The sequence below is a fragment of the Hippocampus comes genome, unplaced genomic scaffold, assembly GCF_001891065.2.
Source record: "Hippocampus comes isolate QL1 unplaced genomic scaffold, H_comes_QL1_v1.1 scaffold242, whole genome shotgun sequence".
Lineage (NCBI taxonomy): Eukaryota > Metazoa > Chordata > Actinopteri > Syngnathiformes > Syngnathidae > Hippocampus > Hippocampus comes.
The window spans coordinates 377606-394819 of NW_017805385.1; the positions used below are offsets into that span (position 1 = coordinate 377606).

Sequence of the window (17214 nt, forward strand, 5' to 3'; positions counted from 1 at the left end):
CTTAAATTGCATATCACGGCAGACATCTCAAAATACATAGTCTTCTGGGGGCTAAGCATATATTAATACATTTTGGTAGAGAGGAATATAGGCCTACTGTCATATAGGTTATGTTATCGGGCATCCTTCTAATTCCCTTGAACAACCAAGATTGAACTTTTGAACTCTTTATAATTTCTATTATCTAGTCCAGTTAAAGTCCAGGGGAGGAAGCCCCATCATAGTCAAGAGGATACTAATGTGATGTGTGTAGTTCTTCATAGCCTCTTCATTTTGCTCTCAAAGTGCACGGAATTGATGGATTTTTAACAGAATGTAGAAAAAATTTCTCCCGGGGGGGCATGCCCCCGGACCCCCCTAAAGGGTCTGTGTTCCCCTTGGGGCTAAGCCCCCCTTGTTCTTCAAACCTAGTGACGCCCCTGGTTGAAACGCAAATCAGCTTGTTCCTCAGATCACAGTGTTGTAGTGCCATGTTTTGTCCACATTGTGGCACTGTTGTTCATTTTAAAGATGCCCTGAAAAACGCGTTTATCGGTCAACGTAGAAATGCTCTGGTAACGTTTTGTACCAAATGATCTCATGTATCATCATGAACCCGATCATGGTGTCGTATTTTCAGGAGAAACGTTAGATGAAATTGTGCAACGGCTCACTGATGATTTGCGTTTAAAAAAAAAAAAAAAAACCCTACACCCTAAAACAGAACCACGTTTCTTAATGAAATAAACATTTGCATTGATCAAATTTAATGGTACTGCAATAATAATTACAGTAGAAACAAACAAACAGAAAAATCCTCAAAAGTGAAGGATGCGGATTTGTTCAATCTGTTCTAGTCGGCAAGTGTGTAATCCTCAATTATTGGACATTTCACAATTTAAAGCCACATAAATAGTTCAAGACTTTAGTTATCGTGAACAGGTCGTGGGCATGCAATAACTTTGTATGCCTTGACCTTGAGTACAACACTCGCAACGCCCCTCAGGTCGGGCAGACAGGCATCAGTGGGAAAGAAGTGAAAATCTCTCAGCAAATAGGCCGTAAAGAGAAAAAGCTCCATTTTGGCAACTGACTCCCCCAGACAGAGACGAGCCCCCCCTCCAAAGGGAATCAGAGCTCTCGGGGAGGCCCCTCCTCCCTCCAGGAAACGCTCTGAAAGACAAAATGGTGAGGTGTGCTGTAGAAGGAAATATAATATATTCATTTCATTAAAAAAAAAAAATATATATATATATATATACCCTACCTGGTTTGAAGCTGTCTGGCTCAGTCCAGACTGAAGGATCATGATGAGCTCCAAAAAGATTTGGGATGATCACTGTGTTCTTGGGGATGTAATAACCTGCGATACTACACAAGAATCGGGTCACTTTAATGTCAACATAATTTATGTTGAGGAACTTCATCAATGCCTGTTCATCAGTATTAAAGTTCATTGAATAGCTATCACTTTATTTGTGTGATTTACAGAGATTCGGAGTTGATGTAATTCAAAAGATCATGCTACTGGAACCTGTTTGTTTTATTGTACATATACTGTACACTTACTGTACAATAATATATACATCCATTTATATTCTAAACCACTTATCTTCACAAGGGTCACGGGCGTGCTGTAGCCTATCCATGACAACCCTCCCCAGTTTTATTCACTATCAATATTATAAGGATAACATGTTTAGTGACTAATGTTATTTTGTTATTTTATTTAATAAAAATATTTCACTAAATTTGCCAATCCCTGAACTAAAAACACAGTTGTGTTATAGCAGGTTTATTATTGATGATAAAAATATATAACTAAAACTGAAAAAAACTGTTTTGTAAATGAAATACAAATTCTTTAAAAAAATTACTAAAATTACATTTACAAAACTAAAACTAACAATAATTAGTAATAAAAATTGTAATTATAAGAAACACCCCACATAAAAAAATACTCAGACTAAAAATAACCTAAAATAAAGTATATAAAAAAAAAATAAAACCCACTCTAACGCTAGAGCCTAATTAAAAGTAACTAAATTTGGAAAAACAAAAGTCATGACAAAATGACTTAATGGTTAACCACTTCTGTGTCTTTGCATGTCTCCAATTTTTTGACCTGCTGTCTCGGACGGCTCTGTGCGGTACGGCCAGAGGAGCGACAGGCCTGAGTCGGAGCACTTCGTTGATGAGCGCACTTAGGACGGGAAGTTTGTGCCTCTCGCTATATTTGGGATAGTGACCCTCTGGTACACTGCACAGCTCCTCATACACCTGATTCTGGACCTGATGGGTACAGCAGAGGAGCGAGTAAGCACATGTATGTCAAAGGTACTGTATCTACATATCCCAATTACATTGAATTTGGGATGTTGTGTAAAATATAAATCAATAAAGAATACAGTGATTTACAAATCCTTTTCAAGCTGCATTGAATTGAATACACTATGAAGACAAGATATTCAGACTTATGAACATTGTTGTTCTTTTTGTAGATATACTCTCATTTCACATTTCCGAAAACCGTTGCCCGTTAGCACAGTTTGTCGCTACATCTACCAATGAAAGTTAAAACTCAACCATGCAAAGTGTAATCCATATTTTAAGAACACCCAGAAATATCGCTTGCTTCTCTGGGCCTGAGCTCATCTGAAACGGACTGACGCAAAGTGGAAAAGAATGCTGTGGTCTGACGAGTCCACATTTCCAATTGTTTGTCAAAATCATGGAGCTCAGGTCCTCCGGGCTGAAGACAAAAAGACCATCTGGATTGTTGTCTGAGCAAAGTTGAAAAGCCAACATCAGTGATGGTATCGTGGGATGTTGGTGGCCATGGCCTAGGTAACTTGTGCATCTGTGATGGTAACATCAATGCTGAAAGGTTTTAGAGCAATATAAGCGGTCATCCAAGCAACATTTGGTTATTTCAGCAAGCCACATTCTGCATGTATGACATCAGTGTGGCTTCTTAGTAAAAGAGTGTGAGTAGTAGGCTTGCCTGCCACTAGTCCAGACCTGTCAACCATTGAAAATATGGAGCACATTATGAAGTGCAAATTACAACAACGAAAAGCCCTGGACTGTTAAGTTACTGAAGTTGGACAGTACATCAACCAAGAATGAGAAGGAATTCTGCCTGTGAAGATCCAGCAATGAGTGGCCTCAGACGCTAAAGCAATTAGTGTCTTCAGTTCCCAAATGCTTATTGAGTGTTGTTAAAAGGAAAGGTAACAAAATGCAGTGGTAAACATGCCGTCAGTTTAAACATGACTAAATATCTCATCTTTGAAGTGTATTCACTTGTATATAGCTTGAAAAGGATTCACACATCAATGTATTCTGTTTGTATTTACATTTTGCACAGCATCCCAACTTCAATGGCATTGGGGTTTGTACGTACAGTAAATGAGGAATGAAAATGCTGACGTGACCTGCCTCTGGTCGGTGCAAAAGGAATGCTATAGTCCAGTTGAGCAAGGCCGCTGTGGTCTCCGTTCCTCCAATGAGCAGGTCTACAGTGGCCATGTGAACATGAGTGTCCGTCAGCAGCTGTTGGCCAACACAGCAACCACATACACTTATGTCCATGTATATTTAATCCATCACCACAGTATATCTGATATAAAACAATCATATGAAACAGTCATTATCACTATAGGGTGCCTTTGAAACCCCCAAAAGTTAAGAATTTCCATTGAACTTCATATCTTTCCGGACAATACTCTACATGCATGCCAACCAGAAAATTCTGCATTTTCATGATGTTTGAGTTATTCTGATGAGGACACCAAAGGCATTTATAGTGATATTTGCCAAACACGAGAAACTCTGTCACTGATACTCTCCACCAATATCTGGATTTAACCGTACAAATGCTTGTAAATGATCCTGATTACCACTCCATTCTTCGTATCGAGTCCCTGGAGGAAGTAGCCTGTGATGGTGCTTTCGGGTTTGTTGTCTTGTGACTGCACAAGAGACAAAACAAGAGATTATACTAATTGTACCACCCGGGCTACAAAGGGCAGCACCCAGACAGTCACCGCTGCTCCCAGTGAGCACCGATAAGTAAAAATTATGAATTTTGAGACGGATTTTTTTTATTAGGTTTTACCCTGCCTTTCACCAGAACCAAAGAAAGAATCCTCCAAAATAAGAGCTAAAATAGAAAGTGTGTAAGAGAATGTTTGTTTTGAATTCTCATGACAAATGAGCCATCCCCCCAAAGGCTGTATTCTTTCAAAACAAACCACATTGCAATGACATGAGTGAACACTGACCTTGTAGTCCTTGAGGTGTTTGCGTATGATGTTGTCTCTCTTAGTCACCTCTTGCATGAGATGGGAGAAAACAGGGTTGGGTAATTTCTTGGAAAGAACAGATTACATTCTACATTAAATGTTTTATCTTCATGATTTTTACAGGCTTTTGAATGATTATTTCTTTAACTGACTCTCAGCAAAGGGAAGGAGTCCAGGGCGGAAATCCAACAGGAGCCCCATAGAGCGACAATCTCATTCAGACAGTTGTGTAATTCCTGCAGCTCTGAAGAACTCTTGTCATACTGAAACAATTGATCAATAACATCAACAATAATGCTTAAAAACTGAATACTGGAATGTGGATTTCCCCTCACTATTGATGCATTCATGCTAACTGATAATGCATGCGCTAACTATCAATGACTTGACTTAAATGTCCATTTTAAAAATCAAATGTGTGTCCCTCGAGTTCATCCGCCCCCTTTAAAGGGACACAAACTCACTTCCTTTCCAAAAGTCAATGTGGTGATCACATTACTGGCTGCCACTGTGAAATCATCAGAGAGATCAACGGCACTGCCTTGATAGGCCTTCAGAACCTGCAAAAGAAAGATACAACCAACGTTGTATTTTCCATTCATTACCATTATCAAATATCCCAATAGTAGTCAAATTTATAGTTCAGGAACAGCGGGGACTTTCTCTAAGCTCTTTTTTTTCCCTGCCATGTTGTGTCTACTTACTTTGCAGAGATGCATCCCTTGCTTTTCAATCACCCCGTGCAAGGAATCATGGCAGCATCGCAGCAAAGCGCCATGGACCAGGCGGCGATGGGCTCGCCACTCATCGTTGTAGTCTCCCAGAGAAATGGAGCGCCCTCCACCAGACACGACATCTCCTGGGAAAGAGGGTAAGTTCACGGTCACAAATTCAAATTGAACCATCCATCTGTTCATTTTGTAAAGCACGTGTCCCCATGAGAGTCCCTGGTGAACTGGTGCTTATTCCAGCTGACGTAAGCCAACAGGAAGTGGGGCATCCTGAACTGGTTGCCACTCTCTCGCAGGGCACATCGCGACAAACAACCATTGTCACTCACATTTTCACCTTTGGACAAGTTAGAGTCTTCAGTTAAAATAAAATGGACATTTTGGAAATATAGCTGATAACCAGAGTATCCTAAAAATAAGGATGGAGATGCTCCAAGCAAGATTTGAGCTCGGATCTCTTGACTGTGAGGCAGACATGCCAACCACTATAGCGTTCACCTGTGAATGAAAGGGGCCTCCCTGCAAAGTCTGACCATTTCTTCACCAAAGCCTCTCTTATGACCTCAGTGCTGTTCAGAACCACCATGCCTGAAGAAAAGAATGAAAGATGTATTTGGTGTGTGTCTACCGTACATGTTAAGATGAACAAAAAATGTTCATAAGAAACAATTAAAATTTTGGTGATTACAAGTGTTTCCACATTTAAGTTGGTAGATGTGTCCGTAGCGCTGTGCTAGTTGGGTTAAGTGAATTGGCAGATGGTCGTGAGTTAACTCCATCATGTTGCCTATAAGGAAACTGCTTGCAGGGCCTGAGAAGGAAAAACAACAAATAAAAGAAGAACAAGAAGAAATAGGAAAAATAACATGACAAAAAAAATCTCTAACAGTGATATATGGGCTATGTAGATACCATTGCTGTCCAATGAAAAGCATGTTTCTCATGACACACAAGAAGAAAAATGAAAAATAACATGACAAAAAAAAAAAATCTCTAACAGTGATATATGGGCCATGTAGATACCGTTGCTGTCCAATGAAAAGCATGTTTCTCATGACACATTACTCTTCTTCATTTTTCAGAAAAAAAATCCCTCAAAATTTTGGTAGGTGTTTTTTCTGATTAAAAAAAAAAAAGAAATCATGACATGCATCACTTTTGTTCGACATTATCTTGAAAATAATTACCTGGTGGAGTCTTTCCTTTGGTACACTGAGAGTCATTTCTTGGTGCAGATTTGAAGAAAGTTTGCAGGAGCACTAACACCAACATGAGTAGGGCAGCTACCACGGTGAACACCACCACCTCTGTTGGCATCTTGTGTCTCCTGTGCTGCTGCTCCTCTTCGAAACGCTTTTCATCAAATTTCTCGCCCCATTTATAGTGACCCAAAGCATCTCTCATCTGGATTGCATGTGTGGGTACTTTTGCCGTTCATATCAAGGGCGTCTAAATGTTTTCTTTTGAGTCAAAATCGGTGTCCCCGCGAAGGACATGACAACACTCCCTTGGCAACGTGACAGATTGATTGTCACTGTTTTTGTTTCATGCAAAGAAGGACGACACATTCGTTGTCCCTTAACAGGATGTGTTTAATGTAAAACCAGGCCACATCAGACCCACATTTATTTCAACTGAGTGAGACAGTGCATATTTACAGTAGTAGTGAACACCACCCTGTTGAATTGGATGGGCCGCATAGCAAAATAGAAAGCTCAACGGAGGGCTCAACAGAGATAAGGCTCTGTTGAAGTGGAACACTCAAAAAACAAACAGCTGAATGATGACACACAATAACAATGAGACCCTTTCTTCATATGGAGTTCTTGCGAGCTTGATCATCTTTAGCCATGTGTCGCAGGAGAGAACCTGGACGGTCTGAACTTCATCTCAGTGAAGGGAATGGAGGAGTCTTTACCTTTCCAGTCTATCCACACCACTCCCTGCGTTGGATTAACCACAACATTGATTCTCTTTGGTCAGTGGGTAGAAACGTGGATAAGAAAAGTCCAGTAACTCCTGATTGTATTGTACCTGATTATTAGTGTTGATGCCATAAAGTCCATTGAGGTTGGTTTTGTAGCAGTTTTTATACCACCAACCTCCCATGTAGGCCCGAGAACAGTGGATGCCCAAAGAGTCAGGATCCTTATCCCGGGTTGAGAATGGACGTTCATTGTGGTACTTCATTGAGTCACCTGGCCAAGAATGACAGTGTGTTAATTGCAATGAAGTTCTACTGATAGCTTGCAAGATGGAGCAAAACATGTCACCTGCTGTTCCTGTGTATCCAGACACTGTGAGGGCAAAATGATTCTCCTCAGAATCAATGGAAAAGTTAGCATAGTGAGCATAAGCTGTTTCGTTTCCGGATCGCAGGTCTACCCTCAAGCTCACGGGACCGATGCTGGTGAGGTTGTGCAGAATTGTATTTCCTGTTGTTGGTGGTGGGAGGAAAAACGTGATGTACATACTAATCATACTATTAAGTGACATCCGGTTGTTTGTTTAGTGATTATTCAAGCAAACTTTGACTATACCGAGCCAAAAATCTTCACTAAGGTTTCCAAAGCCGTCTCTGTATTCACTCCAGGTCCTGTAGAAATCTGTTTTTCCATTCATTCGTCGTTGGAACACCTAAAAAAACCAAAGTGAGGCATCTAGAGGAAAATATTCTGTCATGTCACAAGTTATTTCAATAACTTTGTTCATTTCACCGTCCAACCGCCTCCATCAGTCTCCATGTCGCAGTAGACTCTGAAGACCTGGCCCTCCTTTCCCTCGGGGTAGATGTCTACCTCTCCTGACTGAAGAGCTCCATTCAGCAGCTCCTGAGAGCACTCGGTCGGGTATGGGAAACGCAGCTTACCTATGAAATAGGTTTGGAGGGGAAATAATGAGTGTTAACACTGGAGTGGATGGATGAGTTTTGTTTGAGGTTTACCTGTGATAAATTCGCTGGTTACAATTGATGTGTAACGTCCATCTCTCTCGCCTTCTACCAGAACGTTGTAGCGTGACATGGGTAACAGTCCTGTCAGTTTATACTCTGTGATGGTGGGCTCGAGGATAAGCTCCTAGCATAAACAGAAATAATTACAGTAATACCCTATGGATTTATTTAATTGTTTGAGAACAATAATCAAAGTCTTGGACTCACCATTGCCTCCTCTCCTACCACTTGGTAGATCAGTCTGTAGCTGTGATAAACCACAGTGGAACTTCTCCAAACAATCAGAGCAGAGCGAGCACCCACTTCGCTGGCTTTGACCGCTTATAAAAGATACATAAATGCCCAAATAGTAAGTACTGGTGTCTTCGGAACCTGATCAAACATGCTTGATCCAGTCCTTAACTTGCATCTATCTACTGACCATTGGCAGTGGTGAAAGTTGTTGTAATGGCTGCGCTCTGAAGACTGTCCTTCTGGCTCAGGACTTTGATGGTGTACATAGTCCCTCTCTGAAGGCCTCTCAGCTGGTGCTCCACTGAGTTTCCAGATACCATCACTGTCACAGTCACATTAGGGGCTGAGGAAAGAAGAATCAATTAGTTGGTTTTGCAATCACTAAGATCGTATCATCAAGACACTAGGTTTATGGTTATAGCACTCACTCTTGGATGACTCGTAGCTGATGATGAAGCGGTCTACCTTGCCCAAGCTGGGAGTCCATTGCAGCACTGCTCTGGTATCTGTCACATTGATGGCTCGTAGGTGGGTCGGTGGGGCAGGCACTGCAGATGCGAAACAACAAATAATCGCACTGTAGTAAATATGCAGGACTTTCACAATTTGAGAACAGAGTTGTTGTACCTGTGGTGATAATGGACACAAGCGCATCACTATGGACTCTCCCTTGTGTTGTGGTGACAGTGATAATATAGGATGATCCAGCAGACAACTTGGAAAGAACCACATAAGTCTGTTGGGAGTCCAAGTTCATGGAACGGGTCTCACCTTGAAGGAAAAAGTATAAGTAATACAACATTTATGTACGACTAATGATTATGCATTTCAATATTCTGCGTTTTTAAACGTACCTGTGACAATGTGGGTGTATGTGATCGTGTAGCCTGTGATTGTTGTCTTGGGTTTAGACCAGGAGACCATGAGTGATGTCTCTGTTATGTTACTGAAAAGCATATCTGTGGCTGGCTCTGGACCTAAAGAAGAAAGACTAGGAGTTTGGACACATTCGCTGACTTAAGGAACAATGTAGTGCCTTTGGTTTCTACCTGTAGTCGCAATAACTCTGTGAATCTTGGATTTTCGGTCCACCGCCGTACCATATATGTGCAGGACATAGCGCGTATTTGTGCGAAGGTTACTGAATTCAACGGATCGCACACTGCCAGGTACCACCAGCATGATCCTCTTGGTTTCTGTTTTACTTTTTGATGCAACAACTTTACTTGAAGAGGAAGGGCTCTCTTTATGTACCTGTACCTCAATTTTGTTCTTTGCTGAATAAACATTGTCTCCCTCAAAAGTCTCCTCTTCAAACTCCTCATATTCTTCCTCATCGCCTTCTGTTTGCGGTTCCCTTCTGATCACTGTGAAGTTCTTGAACATTCCTTGTGGTGCTGACCATGAGAGGATGAAGCTGTGGGAGGAGATGTTTACAACTTTCACAGAACCTAATCCTCCTGTCCTTGTGGCACTTGTCATGGAGCTGCCATGGGCCGTTGTTTGGCTCTGGGAAACTCGAGCATTGTCTGAAGTGGCTGCAACAGAGGCATTCACTACGTTTTGAATTTTCAGAGTGACACTCCCTTTTCCTGTCTTACTTGCATCCGTGGTATCGATAGAACTATGTACAGTTGAAGTATCTTTTCCTTTTCCAGTTTTGCCATCACCAGAGTGCACTGTTATGGTACTTTTCCCTTGCCCTGTTTTGCTGGCATCTATGTTTCTATTGTCAACAGAGTGCACAGTTGTAGTATGTCTGCTTTGTGCAGTCTTGCTGTTAGCAGAGTGCACAGTGCCACTGCCTTGTCCGATTTTGCCACCAACAGAGTGCCTCGTCATAGTGTCTCTGTTTTGCCCAGTCTTGCCATCAACAGAATGCTTTGCTACAGTATCTCTTCCATTTTCTGTCTTGCTTGCATCTGTGTTTCTGTCGTCGACATAATGCACAGTTTGTCTGCTTTGTTCAACCTTACGAACAACATGGTTCACAGTTGTCGTATGTCTGTCATGTTCAATCTTGCCATCAATCGAGTGCAAAGATTTCGTAGGCTTCCATTTCCCATTCTGGCTAGCATCAACATTTCTGTCATCAACCACCTGGACAGTAGCAGTATGTCTGCCTTGTCCAGTCTTTGCACCAACTGAATGCAATTTTATGGTATCTCTCCCTCTTCCGGTTTTGCTAGCATCTGTACTTCTGCTGTCAGGAGAGTGCATAGTTGTAGTATGTCTGCCTTGTCCAGTCTTGCCATCAACGGAATGCAAAGTTTTTGCACCTCCCAACTTTCCGGACTTGCCATTCACAGAGTGCACTGTTGCAGCATCCCTCCCCTTTGCGCTCTTGCCAGCATCTGATTTTCTGTCATCACCAGAGACCACAGATGTAGATGTATGTCCAGTTTTAGCATCCGTCACTGAATATCTCCCTTGTCTGGTTTTGGTAGGATCAATGTTTATGTCTTCAACAGCAGGCACATTCGTCTGTTTATCAGTGTTTCCATCAACAGAGTGTACAGCAGTATCCACTTTTACCTTTTTAATCTGCTTTGATCCTAATCCTTGAGTTGAATTCTTTTCAATGATTGTGGACTGCTCTTTGGCGTCCTTTCCAGCAAAGGTTTTGTTGGTTGCCACAATCCTGGTAAGAATTTTTGAAAATTTTGCTGTTCTATTTAAATTTATTGCATCACTCTGGTTTATGTTAAGCTGAGGTTCATCTTTGAGTTGATGCGATTTTGAATATGATTTAGCCATGGTTCCTTCCTTTACTACTTTAAGAGGAGTTTTTTTAGCAGCTGAGGCCGTAGTTTTGCCTTTGCGGGCCTCCTCTTGTTTTCTGCCTTCATGATTCAACAGAATCTGGCCAACAGTAGGGACAGTGGTCTTTGTGGAACCTTTGATGATAATTTTCTTTTCAGAAGCATCCAAGCTGATCTGTGCTTTTGCAAGACCTAATTTAGCAGTAGTGGCGAACTTTGAACTCGTGTCAGTTTCTTTGGCATCAGTGCCTTTCCTCTGGTCCTTCTTCTCCAGTTGCACCTGCGCTGACGTTTTGGTTCTGTCCTCTATGTTTTCCTTAAGAGTGGTTCTTTCTTTATTTTCTTTCTGGGATTCTGTGTCCACTTTTACCTTTATCACTCCTTTGGCTTCTTCTGGCATTACAGAGAAGATGGATTATTGTTAGCGTTTGAATTTAGGATCATTACAGTTACTCACATTTAGTCATTCAGTCCATGAGACAGTCACTTACTTTTACTGCACTCGTCTCCTTGGGCACAGTTACTGCAGTCTGGACCCATGAATCCTTCCTGGCAGATGCATTTTCCTTTCTGACATTCTCCATTGTCACTACAATCATTTGGACAGTTTGCAGAACACGGACCTGATTGGGATACAAAAAATAGTTCTGTTATATTAAAACGCAGAGACTAGCAGTCATGTAGGAGGAAACTAATAACCATACATTTGTCCTTCAGCGAGGATATCTCTCTCTCCAGTCTGGCCAAGCGTCCTTTCAGCTCGGCCATCTCTGCCTCACATCCTCCAGTGCAGCCACCGGGCATCAAACTGATCTTATGTGTCATGACCAGCGGAGCACCAGGTTTTAGGCTCACTTCATGCTCTTTGGTGTTGCTTGATTGACAGTCATTCGCAATAACCACCTTGATCGGCTGTGAAGAGGCAGTCTTTACTTTAGTGTCGCTGGGAGACTTGTTTACAGTTGCCTGATCTGCAGAGGTTTGGGCCCTGTCCTTGACAGCAGCAGAACCTCTCGTTATATTTTGGTCGATGAGCACAGGTTTGTGTTTTAAATTCTTGATATCACCGGTAGAGGGAGATTTGGCCACAACTGTAGGATCAGCAGAGGCTGTTGTCTGGGGTTTAACTGCTACTGGGGTGCTGGGTGCAGCAGCCTTTGCAGGTGTGGCAGTTTGGACTGTGGAAGTCGGTTTAACTTTGGAGTTCTTCAAATCTTTGACTCCGACAGTTTGATTATCAGATCCCATGGTCTTCACTTTGACAGCGGCAGAACTGCTGGATGTAGAGGCCTTTGCTGAAGTTAAGAGAGGAGTCTGGACTGTGGGGGCAGGACTTTCTTTAGAGTTCTTCACTTCTCCGGTGAAGGGAGATTTCATAACAACAGTCTGATTGACAGAGGCTATTAGCTTGTTTTTGGTGGTTTTTGTGCCACTAGCTGACTTTGTGGATGTTGACTGAGCATTTCGAACTCCCGTGGGGCCTGGCTTGACTTTGGCAATCTTCCCATTGCTGTCCGAAAGAGATTTATCAAAAGCTGTTTGATTGACTGAAAGTTGAAGTTTTTCTTTAGTGGTTTTAGTGTTGTTGACTATTGCTGACTTTATGGCTGCTGACTGATCGTTAAGGGCTCCAGTGGGTCCATGACTGCCCTTTGTAACCTTCACTTCGCTGGCTCTGGATTTAGCTAAACCTGTCTGATTAACTGACACTGGAAGCTTGTCCTTCTTGATTACAGTTCCACTAGCTATGGATGTCTTCAGTGGTGGGGACACAGTGGTGGAGTTCACTGTCGGTCTGGGCTTACTTCTAGCGGTTGCTGTAACGTTTAGTACTGAAGGTTTTTGGTTGGGGAGAAGAGTCGGTAAAACTGTCTGGTTGATGTTTAAATTTTGGGTGGGGCGGCCGTTCAGTTTGGCAGGAGCGGTGCTGGTTTTTGGTTTCGGAGCAGTGAAAGCAATATTGGTTTTAGTCAAGGCATTTTCTGTGGAGCTTCTCTTCTGATTCGTGCTGGTTTGAAGTGAAGCAAAAGGAGTGAGAAGGAGGAGAAGTCCAAGTGTAAACAACATTTTGAGGCAGTAACCAGAGATTGACTTTGGAATATCAGTTGAATATTATCCTTAAAATTATGAAGTTTTCCTTCCGTTGGGTTGAGCCAGCTTTTACCTACAAATGAGAAGAACATTATTAATTGCATCTTTTTGGTTGATCAACAATTTCAAAAAATCTGAGGATCTTATGTGTTGCTTGTTTTCAGTCAGTCAATTTCTGATCTTGAAGTCTTCTCATCTTGAAGTCTTGATGACCATTTGTTGGCTACTAAAAGTAATGTTCATGCTCAGTATTTACATGGCAGTGTTGAAAGACAGTACATTTTCATAAATAAAAAAAACGGGAGTAGTCTTTCAAGCTTTTTAAACCCTGTGATCATAAGTTCCGAGAAGGTAAAAGGTTCATTAAGCAGTCATCCACAAACGATGCCCTCAAAACCCATTCCATCAGTTTTAGCTGATTTTCTGTATCAGTAAATAAACACGTAAATTCATGTAAAAATGTAAATCCTAGTCTCTTCCATTTACTCAGAACAGACATACAAACATATAATTTTATTAACATATTGTACTTAAGAAATCTTATCCTTGATTCACATTTGATCAAAACTGCATTTACTGTGCAATTTCAAAATAAACCTATACTAAATAGCAGCTGACATAATGTGACAGTGTTCTGACCCACACCCATAATAGTCCATTCATCTGCTTGCCCAGTCCATCTTAGATGGTTTTGAACAGGAAGGAAGAAGTCTGATGGTGAACCTGAGTGGAGAACGAACAGTGGGGGACTGTATGGGACTGTGGGACATTGTTTGTCTTTCGCTCCACAGAAGCTTACATAAGCCTCAGCAGCCGCGGCCAATAAAACCCACCTAAAGAAATATGTCATACTGCTGAATGTAATTGATAGAATATCAAGTAAACTGTTCAACGGGTCAACACATTGCAACACCAGATGACCTACATTTTGTGTTTGGCAATTAAGAGTGTATGTACTTATGTACTGCACTGAAGTGCACCACTTTAACTTCTAAACAGGGAAGGCGTAAGCTATGACAAGTTAATTTACATTAACTTTTGCAATCAAAGATGCATGCACTTTAACCAATTACCGGACACTTGAAGTAATTGAAAGGGCTGCCTTCACAAGACCCGTATGAACATAATATGCGAGCCAAAAATATTTTTACTGGCAAATATTTGAAACAGCTTTTGCACGGTCATATCACAAAATTGGGTTTGCAGTAGATGTATTTAATTTCATATGTGCTGATTTCATGCAATATTTAAACAATATACACATCAGTTCTCCGCCAAAATGCATGATATTTTGACAGTTAAAAGAGATCAATACCAATACATTTATTTCCCCACCCCAACTTATCATTGGATGAAGAGGCACTTACCTGATTAATGGTTTTTGTATCTTATCTCTGTTTGCCTCCCTCCATTTGAGTGGAAAATTGTCCACAGACTTGAAGGGTGGGAGTTGAGCAGAAGAAAGGTGGCAAGGGATAAAGTTCGCTTCTACTTAAGGGACCCCCACATCCTTTCCGCCCCCCTCAACTCCTCCCCCAAGCTATCCCACTCACTCAACCTCCTCTGAAAATATTGGAGCTCGACAAAAAAATGGGTACATTTCCATTGACTTCAGGTCTTTGATTTCCCATGGATCTTCTATTGTTGACCACTATCTCAATTAAGATCACCCTGTTTAATGTAGTTCAATACGTTATCATTTATTTTCAATTAATTTTAAAGTTGGTTCATTGTGATTTTTTTTTCCTCCAATATAATGTTATCCAACACTGTATGCATAACAATGTACAACTCACGCATTCACAAACAAACATACACCCGCATACACATCGACAGTGATTGAATGAATGTTCGGTGTTAGAATCATGATTCAGCTGCAATGCATAACATAACACTGCAGGTATTCAGTGGCCACTCTGGGGGCAAAGGAACCTCTTGCTATATGAATCGGCCGTCTGTTGGCATTAATGAGAGGTAACTACACCACAGTTATGTAAGAGACCAACTATCCAGCACATCTTAAGGAATGCTCTGTGGACGCTCTGCATCTTGGACCAAAATGGCCACCCACCATCCGTCCTTTTGTAAACCACATGAAGACGAGTTAACTCAGGCTTTGCAAGCAAGTGGGCATGAGTGACATTTTGCAGAGGTGCAACACTTCCAACCACTGCAGCACGCATGCCTATTAATAAAACAGACACTTTTGATCACAGAGCACATTCAATGAATTTTATGATTTTTTTTTTCCAATCAAAAAAGGGGAATGAAATGTGGATTGTATTCTTAATATGCTGCAAAGCATACAATATATCATCCAAAAGCAAAATAAAATGAAAAAATAGTTTCCCATGTTCTTCTAATTGTAAAATAATAATAAAAATTAAAGAAATGCACTAATGCACAAAATAAAATGCTGGACATCAGCATCAAAGGAGAATTTCAGATTTCCTTCACAATCCATACATCATCAGGGTTGGGGCTGAGCTGGGGCCTATCCCAGCTGACTTTAGCAGAAAGGTGGGGTACACCCTGGACTTGTCTCAAGCACGTAGAGACAATCAACCATTTACACTCACATTCACACCAATAGAGCGGGGCTGAGTTTTGAACACCAAACCTCAGAGCTGTGAGCTGTAAAAAATGAGGCAGGCAGTCATGCCTTATTTTTTACAATATGACCTTATTATTCAGTTGAAAGTTTGAAATAAACTGAAATAATATCAATAATATAGACAGCAGGGTTAATCCGTCCGTCGATCCAAACATCCATCCAGAAACACAATTGTCAGAAATGCCCCATACACAGGGCTGTCTTCATCAGTGTCTCCACCTCATGCTCACATCTCGTTGGTGCAAAGTGCACCACTCCACTCCCCACCCACCGCTGCACCCCGTCTCATTGCTGACCCTGCCCTGGCCTTTGGGAAAGGCCCGACCTTAATCAACGATATTCCACACCTGACAAAATATAAACAGCTCTGAGAAAACATGTCACATCGGCATCTGAAGCACATTTACTATGTCATATGTTGCTCAATGTACAAGTTCATGACTGTTATTGACACTAAAGTTCTTGTGGCAAACCGACGATGAAGCAGAGTATGAGTTTTAAGCCCACACTTTCAACATTTATTGAGAGCGGTAGATGTTTTATGTTATTTAAATATGCTCTTTCCTACGTAAGTCTGAAGTGTCGTAAATACACTCTATTTTGTATGTCATTATTGAGTCTTATACAAACCAATGTACATGAACTCTTACTGGGTAAAACCCAGAATTTGGTTTATGCATTGGAATAGAATGTTTAATGGTAGATATCCCGCAGAGGTTTTTCTCATCACATTTCAGTGAAAATCAACGCACCAGCAGGCACTTTCAAAAGAAACAAAGAAACGAAACAAGAAATGCGGTACATATGTTTCATTATATATATTTTTGAAATTTGAATTGACAGAAGCTCACATTTTGAATTGGCATCATATCGAATGTGCAGTGGAACCTGCTAAATCCAACAAGTCAAAATTAATCCCAAATGTTCTTTATCCCTCTCCAGATCCTCATCAAAAAGTGATGGGATCCTTCTTGGCCCATGTACCACATCGCTCCAAAGTTCCATGATCCAGCCATTTTCTCTACTGCTTGTCTTCAGTCAGGTCACTGGTGGACCCCATTTGTTTTTGGGCGAGAGGTGAGGTACGCCTTAGATTGTTTGCCAGTCAATCACAGGGCTCATATAAACAAGTACAGTACTCGCGTAAACATTCACACAAATGGACTACGGTCTTCAATGATGCTGGATTTTGAAAGGAGGCCGTAAGCCCAAAAGAAGTCTAACCCAGGGAGCCTTTTACATTCAAAGAGCCATTTCGACTCAGTTTCCATTGAAAACACGCACGCACGCACGCACGCACACACACACACACACACACACACACACACACAATAGTAAATCAGACTGCCATTTAGACAAGTGGGGACATGTAGTACATGTAGTTGCAATAATAATAGTTTTGACTTGACATCCCCATTCATATGTAAAATCCAATTACCACCTTTAGATTCTCGTCTGTTAAACATCGAAATCTTGACGAAGCTTTAGCTCTTTTTACTTGCCAAGATGGTAGCCATTGACTCCTTGGGTTTGCAGGTGACTA

The 17214-nt window shown here is 41.3% G+C and overlaps 2 protein-coding genes and 1 long non-coding RNA gene across 4 annotated transcripts in view; 1 reads left to right on the forward strand and 2 right to left on the reverse strand.

The window, feature by feature from the left end:
* The window catches only part of LOC109517595 (uncharacterized), an 18014-nt gene extending 1147 nt beyond the window's left edge, over positions 1 to 16867 (forward strand). Inside the window, exons 2-4 of the long non-coding RNA XR_002168581.1 lie at positions 2140 to 2295; positions 4998 to 5157; positions 16614 to 16867. This is a non-coding gene — a long non-coding RNA (uncharacterized LOC109517595). The remainder of the gene's footprint in view (positions 1 to 2139; positions 2296 to 4997; positions 5158 to 16613) is intronic.
* cyp21a2 (cytochrome P450, family 21, subfamily A, polypeptide 2) lies at positions 701 to 6517 on the reverse strand. Its single transcript, XM_019872832.1, has 12 exons — positions 6205 to 6517; positions 5706 to 5828; positions 5516 to 5605; positions 4991 to 5145; positions 4751 to 4846; positions 4439 to 4549; positions 4266 to 4352; positions 3882 to 3953; positions 3421 to 3534; positions 2105 to 2271; positions 1247 to 1350; positions 701 to 1152 (listed from the first exon to the last, which is right to left on the reverse strand). The coding sequence occupies exons 1-12, from the start codon at positions 6419 to 6421 to the stop codon at positions 905 to 907; spliced, it is 1584 nt and encodes a 527-aa protein (XP_019728391.1). The 5' UTR covers positions 6422 to 6517; the 3' UTR covers positions 701 to 904.
* Positions 6589 to 14531, reverse strand: tnxba (tenascin XBa). Of its 2 annotated transcripts, none has more exons than XM_019872831.1 (15): positions 14425 to 14531; positions 11671 to 13130; positions 11458 to 11589; positions 9254 to 11356; positions 9059 to 9181; positions 8832 to 8975; positions 8633 to 8752; positions 8392 to 8547; positions 8178 to 8290; positions 7962 to 8094; positions 7735 to 7886; positions 7558 to 7654; positions 7291 to 7452; positions 7052 to 7215; positions 6589 to 6960 (listed from the first exon to the last, which is right to left on the reverse strand). In XM_019872831.1, the coding sequence occupies exons 2-15, from the start codon at positions 13031 to 13033 to the stop codon at positions 6862 to 6864; spliced, it is 5061 nt and encodes a 1686-aa protein (XP_019728390.1). In that variant the 5' UTR covers positions 13034 to 13130; positions 14425 to 14531; the 3' UTR covers positions 6589 to 6861. The 2 variants fall into 2 exon arrangements, with proteins under 2 accessions (XP_019728390.1, XP_019728389.1); XM_019872830.1 differs by having other exon boundaries at positions 9254 to 11359.
* Positions 16868 to 17214: the final 347 nt, after the last annotated feature.